This window comes from Notolepis coatsorum (assembly GCF_963971535.1).
Source record: "Notolepis coatsorum genome assembly, chromosome: 12".
In the NCBI taxonomy this organism is placed as follows: Eukaryota; Metazoa; Chordata; class Actinopteri; order Aulopiformes; family Paralepididae; genus Notolepis; species Notolepis coatsorum.
In genome coordinates, this window is record NC_140176.1 from 78,895,268 (window position 1) to 78,903,624 (window position 8,357).

At 40.3% G+C, this 8,357-nt stretch overlaps 1 protein-coding gene across 1 annotated transcript in view; it reads left to right on the top strand.

The window, feature by feature from the left end:
* Positions 1 to 2,108, top strand: part of spice1 (spindle and centriole associated protein 1) — a 46,970-nt gene extending 44,862 nt beyond the window's left edge. Inside the window, exons 17-18 of the mRNA XM_084325905.1 lie at positions 975 to 1,038; positions 1,874 to 2,108. Coding sequence (XP_084182031.1) covers positions 975 to 1,038; positions 1,874 to 1,927 — 118 coding nt within the window. The 3' untranslated portion in view covers positions 1,928 to 2,108. The remainder of the gene's footprint in view (positions 1 to 974; positions 1,039 to 1,873) is intronic.
* Positions 2,109 to 8,357: the final 6,249 nt, after the last annotated feature.

Below are 8,357 nucleotides of genomic sequence, written 5' to 3' on the forward strand. Positions count from 1 at the left end.
AATTAACTGCTCGGTGCAATTTGCGCCGGGCTTTGTGGATTGGGAGCATTTTTGGATGAGACTCATTTGCATAGAAAGGGGACATGTTCCGCCCATATTACCTCATTTAAATATGCGCTAATTGCACCGGACGCAATGCTGACGGAACGCAGTTACCACCTCATTTCATCCGTTGAGCCTCCTGTGGATAGCAAACTGTGTTTCAGCGCTATTTGCACTGGCTTTGCGTCGGAAAAAGCTGCGCAAACCCTTTGTGGATTCCGCCCTGAGATATTAGTTATAAGTAGGGGTGTAACGGTATGCGTATCCGTCCCGCGACGGTATGGATGTCACTGTCGGGTACATCCAGCCATACGACGAATACGTCTCATACGACACTAGGTGAAACTAGGGTTGCACATTTTACAAATGTATGCTCAATATCTTTACTTTACACTGGCTTACTAAGAGTCTTAACACAGAAGGTCATTAATTTAACGTTGCATATCAAGCTTGGATTGCCACATTTAGATGATGAATAAAACGTTGAAGCTTGTAAAGGCATGAACAAGCCGACAACAAATGAATGTGCACTCTGCACTCGGTTGTTTCTCCCCTCCTCTCCTCCCCTTACCTACAGGTGTCACTGAAACAAAACCAACCATGAATGATACAGTATGTTTGTAACACAGCATATACAATAGGCTGAAAATGTTCATTGTTTTCTTGTTCGCCTAAAAAAAAAAGTACTTTCGCTGATCTGGACTGGTCCTTTGAGCTCCTCTCCAGTCGAGCTGCTACGGTGTTTAAATCCAAAATATTGATAAATCCTCTCATTGTTGTGTAACATGGCATCTCTTCTCTAGTCTTTCTCTGCGTCGCGTGAAGTAAAATCTACTCTAGAAGTGAAAGTGAAACTATACAACGGGTGGGGGCAGTAGGCAATTAATTTACTCAAGTGGATTGAGTGTTTTGTGGTGTTTCTTGTGTGGCAGGTATGCTGGTATTGACGCCTCTTTATTAAGTCTTGATGGAGAAAACGGGGATAGCCAGACACAGGTAAAAAAAACACACACACATAGTCGATGTGTTGTGGGGACGGTCCATAGACTTACATTCATTCCTTAACCCCTTACCCTAATCTTAACCTTAAGAACTACCTGCTTAATCCTAAACCTTACCTTAACCTAACTCTAACCCTCATAACCTTAAAATAGCTGCTTTACCCTGTGGGATCTGGCCAATGTCCCCACAACAACAACAACAAAAATACAGTTTTCATCACTTGTGGGGACATTTGCTCCCCATAACGGTAGGAAAACAAGGACAGACACACACACACACACTTATTATCAATGTCTAGGCTTGTCCCAGACTAAGGATTTGTATAGTTGACTTTGATTGGCCAAACTATCTTAGTCGACTATCAAAAAAAAAAAATGTAATATTTTTTTTTACATTTATTATTATTATAATTTTTTTGGATTATTCCATTTGGGATGTAGGGGGTGCTTAATGTCAGAGAGTTGACTGAAGGCTTCCTGAAAAGCATGCAATTGGTCCACATCTTGATATTTGTCTAGTCAGTGTGTTCATTAGACGGGTGAAATCCTCTTTCAGTGCCACTGTGCCCGTTTTCTTAGGCAGTTAGCCCCGCTGGTACGTGCGCTATTAGCGTTAGCCATGCTTCTAGACCTCTTTGCTTTTGGAAAGAATGATAAAAAATATATATATATACTATATAATTGTTTGCATTCAACTAAGAGGTTGGCAGTCGACTACGGCTCATTTCAATCGATTAGTCGACTATTCGACTAATCGGGGTCAGCCCTATCAATGTCCCATTAAACATTTTTATTTTTTTTTATAAATAAGTCCTTTGTCTTTGCTCCAGGTGGACAAGCTGAGAGGAGGAGGATGGTTTGCCTTGTCCACTCACGTGAGATGAAGATGAGCCACGAGGAAGAACTCAACCTGAGAAACTTGAGCACAGTGACAAAGAGACAGATCTTTTATTTGTATTTTTTGTATTTACATTTTTTTAAATCCAGTCCGGTAGAGAGAGAGGAAGTATGGGAGGATAGATGGGGGAAGTTCGTAGTTTACCGGACGTAAAACTAGCTTTTGGTAACGATCACAGTTTTGAGTTAAAAGTGTGAAGACACATATGTACATGGTATATACCTTTGATTTGATTATGATGATTTTATTTTGTTTCTTTTATTTTATTTTGTTTCAGATGTATGTCTTGTGAATTGTTTGTTGAATTGCAAAATAAAAAAAGAACATAACCAAGAACTGAAAAATGTAAACATTCATTGTGCAGGAAAAAAGTAGTTTGTATGCATAGTTTATGACATTTACATTCAGTCATTTAGCTAAACTATGACACTTTCATCCAAAGCCATAATTGTGTACAACAAAGCCAGCAAAGGGATACGCTCAACAATCGATATGTCATATTGATCATCTTAACAGCCAAACTCCAGTGCTTTTCACCTGGACAAGTGTAGACAATAAGAGTAATTAAGACGACAACCTTTTTCTTAATGTGATTACATGAGGTACATTTTGAATCCTTGTGTTTTCAGTCTACGGTAAAAGATTGAGCGTGTTTCAGCTGACCTGACTGTGGTGGACGGGGCCAGGAGGACAATAGCCTGCTTGGGGTGATGTCCAACCCCCCCCCCCCCGGGTCTGAAGTGGGTCTCAGTTACCCAGAGGAGGCAGAGAGTAGGTCTCTGGGTGACACAGATTTGTGGCTTTACCCATGGCTATCCATAGACGAGCTTGAATTATGAGTTTAAACACTAGTCTAGGGTGCAATTTTAAGTCGTTTTACATGATGTACTGTAGAATTAATTACCTGAATATTCCTAAATATTAATGTGATATTTGTGTACATGCAAATATAGTGAGCAAGCGGATCTATTGTCTCTGAGAAGTGCCAATGATAGGTGGCTTCAGGTTGGAGCTGTCTGTAGTGTTCTCAGTAGCCACTAGATGGAGCCAATATGCAGGAGTTCGCTAGTCCACTACCATGCCCATCTGCCCTTACAATGGACAAAGTAAATAGGCAATTATTAACTATAATCAAAATTAGATTTAGAATATGTCAATGTATTATCAACACACATGTTCTATGTTTATGAAAAAGAAAACACAAAAAAACATCTTATAATCTTACATTCACAATTTGATGTGCCATTCGGTTTGCGCTGTTGACAGTTGATTGGCTAAATTCAAAATATTGCTTAATCCAGTGACATCACCGGTTACTCATTCCACACCAGCAGTGGTGACATATGAGAGACTGAGGCCACACTTTGTATCAACTGCATTGGTGAATATCAAGGAGGGTAACATCGAGGAAATGTCATCAAAGATGTCACTCATAATATTGCATCAAATATTGCGAGTATGACACATACACAGTATACACATTTTCAAAAATACTTTAGCTTGAAATACAAACCTTTTGAATTCCAAGTTGGTTTGTACTCATCTAGCAGGCCACCATTTAAAATGACATGGGTTGTGTTTTGTGCTGGGATTTTGGATGTTAAAAATACTTTCAAAATGAACTCATTTGGAATCGCAGTACAAAATACCCAACCATGGTCATTTTAAATGACAGCCTGCTAAATTAATGCAACTAGTTTCAAGTTTCAAGTTTCTTTAACTACCTTGGGATTCAAATGGTTTGCATTTCAAGCTAACATTTAAAAACGTCTCTATGGTAAAACCCCATTGGACTGCTTCTGGGTCACACTTCCTGGAATTCCCTAAAAGCACTCTTATTAGAGTGGCAGGATATCATGGGGTGAATTCTTCTGGTCCCACTGAAAGCAATGTTGTCCACGCAGAGATTGAATGCTGTAAGTGGTATTTCTTTGTTCAAATTAGTGTTGAATAGCTCTACATTCTGACGGCCATCATTTATATATAGTGTTTGTTCAGTCTCCCACTTCATCCAATCTGCTATATGCTATCTCAAGATAGCATAAGGATATATAGTATAACTATAGTATAGTAGTGTACATGGCCGCCTAGTTATAGTTGAAAGTGGGGGTGCAATTATTATTATTTTTTTAAATTTTTTTTTTAATTGTAATTATTATTATTATTAATTTTTTTGGGACAGGCAAGGGGTGGTTTGGAGGGGGTTAGGCACGACCCCCTCCACGGCAGATTTTTTTTTAATTTAATGAACCTGTATGTGCAATTTCCTGCAATATAGAGCCTTCAATATTGACCAATAAAGCTGCTCTTTTCACTATAAAACTCAGTTTATATTGCAGTATGATAGCCAATTACTATAATAATAATATATTAATATATATATATATACTGTATATTGATTTTTCGCTCATTTATTTTTATTAAATCAATCTCCTTTCAAATAGGCCAAGTTTTTAATAAGAAAGAGAAAAAAGATATATTTCCATTACCTGTAACTCTTGTGTCTCTTTCTGTCCTTCTCTGCCTCCTCCCTGAGTCTGCAATGCACAGTCATGACATCGATCTCAAAAAAAAAAAAAAAAAAAAAGTAATTTTTTTTTGAGGCCCCTCGTCACTAGAGGCCCACGGGCCGCGGCCGTTGTTAATCCGGCCCTGCTCGTCTGCCATATAGATAGCGAACGTATTTTGCAAACAAAGTCATGTCATCCAGCTGACACCACATATCTAGATAATATTATGACAACGTTAGCTAGCGGCTAGCACTAAAGCTAACGCCAACCAGGGGGAAACGTTGTTATTATTTATTATTATTATTATTAGAGGATTTACGGTATGACCAGATGGCATTTCGGGACGTGAAACACTTTTATTGTATTGCGTGGTAGAAGTTCTACCACTCAATAGTAAAGACATGTCTAACATAACTTACTGGAAAATCCTGCCACCGATAAGAGACTCTGTCGCCTGTGACACACACACGCACTCACAGCCTGTACTGGCTGCAGCAACATGCGCGCTACTGACTGCTGGGGGAGGGACCGTGGTATGCAGTGGATCAAACCATTCAAATGTGGAGGGCAGGGGGGGACAGAATCTTTGGAAACTTAAAAACTCGCTATTAAGTGTCATTGCGTATTATTAATTTGATTGAAATTACGTAGTTATGGTTAGATTTATATATTGGGGGGGATATATCATATTTTTCATATGATCAAAAAGTGGTGGAGCAAGAGCATACCTTTGCTCCCCCAAGTTCAATAGTGGGAGAGCAGATGCTCCGAATGCTCTTATGGCCAGGCGTCTATGGTAGTGTACATAAGATCCAGTGCCTCATCCGTAGCTAACACTGTATTGCACTATCGCAGGACCTTAGCATGTCTTTACCATGCTTTTTGTAAACTTTATGTACATTATACCTGTTATGTCTTATTCTTATTACTTGTATTATTGCACAATCGCTGCGGGCATGACCACCCACATTTCACTGTATGCTTGTATGCCGTGACAAATAAAACTCTTGACTTGACTTGATCTGGAGAGAGCCTAGATATTTTTACTTATTTCAAACCAGACTTGCTAGCTGCCTCGGCAGATTATTTTACTTGTTTAAAAACATATAATTGCTTAAAAATTTTTTGTATTGTATTTCTTTTTCCAGTGTGGAGTTCTCTCTCCTGATTGGATAAAGTTGGAATGGGATACCAGAACATTTATTTTCTGTTTACCGCAGAGCGGAGGGACTGGGAGACCCATGTTACTGACAAAACACACTATATCAGTGATGGCTGTCGGAATGCAGAGCTATTGACATGTAGAGCACTTTAACACTTTAAGTGCCGAAAACGTGTTTAGGCGTCTTTCCTAGCCATGCTCAAGTTGCAGAGGACGCCCTAACTCGTCTTTAATATCAATATTTCAAAAATCTGTGATCGAAATCATATTTCCCCTCTGCAGCCTTCACACACAGTTCTGAGCTCCTCTCAATCCTCTAGCGGTTCAAGAGAGCCATCTGGTGGCCGATCGGCAGAAGCGCCAAACAGGAAGTCATGTGGATGAAGTGGTGATCACCCATATTACTTCCGGCCACTCTCTATAGCTCCCGCGACTCCATCTTGAAACACTGGATAATAGATTGCTCGCCCTAACTCAATAAACAACGTTATTTGGACGTATATACTATTATACAACCTGGAAATGGACCGGGTATTTCGACATCCCATAATGGAAAACTGTCTACCCCACGCTGATCGCCCAACGGCCCGAGGAGACTGGGGTGAGTTTTAGCGTGTAATATTACCGTGTTCGATACTAACTGATCTGATGAACATATGACCCACATTAGATGAATGGTATAACGCTGCCCACGGAATTATAAACGCCCCCTCGCCCATCCGGTCAACATCAGATGACGTGTAGTAACTTCCAGAAGTACGTTCAGTTGGAATTTTTTATATCGCGCCGATTGCTATCAAACTGTATTTCATCATCAATATAATGCATTTGGGGCTATAAATCACGTTCTGGAGAAAGCTGCAGAAAGAGATGAAAACATACTTATACCTTAGACCATATTTTAGTATGAATATGTGAATGAAAAAGTTTAACGTTGCTACACCATGAACAATACATATAGGACCTTGAATGGGCCCTAATAATGGCAATCTAGCAATAGAATTTAAAAAGTTATAGCCCTGCAAAGAAGGGGAACTTCTCCATGTTAAATAGAGCTGGCAACGGATGGTATATCATGAATTTAGCCTTAGGCAATCAAAGTGTTAACAATAAAATACAACTTACAGCACCTGCATGTAAGTGTCTAGTTCGCACAGCCCAGAAGGACATTTCTATAAAAACGTACCTAACTGCAAAGCTGTAATTCAGCAGAATTCCACCCCAAAAAGTAGCATATAAACCTATCCCTTAACTTAACCACTCCCACCACCTAGAAATAATAATCAAATATAGTCCCAACTATGGCATCTAGACTGTTCTCTACCCAGGAGACGACACTGCTTCTGCCTCATATGAGATTCAGCGGTGGTTGGAGCATAGAATCTTTCCACATTACTGCCACTTAGTGGAAAGAGTGATAGGGGTCAGTAACCTCATTATAGAATAAATCAAATCCTCTAGGTGGCGGATATGAGAACATTCAATTTCCCCTACACACATTATACAACGAGACCATCTGACTCAAACAGACGTTCTCTCTCTATACATCTCTGACATGACCTTAAAGTCTATGCGTTATTTGCCTTTAGAGGCTGATGAGGTGTGGGGGAGGGGTTGGGGGCTCAGAGAAATAAACCCCGACAGGCCAGTGGAGCGGAAGATGCACTGGGATGACCTCATCACCCTATTACCCTCTAACGCACTCCCCCTGCCACCCCAAGCCATGTGCTCCCTAACACACACACACAAAGACACACATGCCAGCCTCCTTATGCATTCTTCAGCGGGGTTGACCTAGTAAATTGGAGAGAGCACATACGATATGATACACCCCGGTCTCAGCGAGTGCTCTGGCTGGTATTACATGTGTATTGCTTCTCTATAATAACTGAGAATGATAACGATCGTTATGTAAAAAATTACATCACAAAATGAAACGGGAGGATGTGATTTAAGACGCTCTCTGACGTTGGGGACGGAACCATTTGCAATGGTTTAGGTTGAATAGAATAAAGAAGCTGGTTGAAGAGAAAAGTACTCTGTATTTAAATCACCATAAGTACTCCCTGTGTACTCTTCAGAGGGGAAATAAAGAAAGAAAAGTTTGAATGCATACCTCACGAAAGTCTTTACTTAATGAACATCTTCATTGAATAAACAGTCTCTGTGGTAAATGGCTGCATTTATATAGCGCTTTTATCCAAAGCGCTTTACAATTTGTCCCCCAAATATTTTTTTACCCATTCACTCACACATTCACACACCGACGGCGGAGGCGACCATGCAAGGTGCCAACCTGCTCATCGGGAGCAAGTAGGGGTTAAGTGTCTTGCTCAAGGACACTTCGACACGCTGCCTGGGAGGAGTAGGAATTGAACCGGGAACCTCTGGATTACCAGACGACTGCTCTACCTCCTGAGCCCCTGTGGTCTGGTTTATAGACCACATCTCTGCTTCCATCTTGAACAAAAACAGCCGGGCCCCTGAGAAAGTGAATGGGCCCTCTTTCTCTCCTACATAAACACATACAAGCAAACTGAGAGACACTATCTATCTAACCGTAACCCTCACCAGAGGACCGTTCTACATAAAAAGACATTATTTTCATTAATTAATGGGCTAAATCAAAGCAACAACTCTGATTTGCAATGTTTTTGTTTTAATTAGTAAATGTCATCATCACTTATATTTAGGACAAACAATACTGTAGGTCTATCACTGATCTCCCCCCCCCCCCCCCCCCC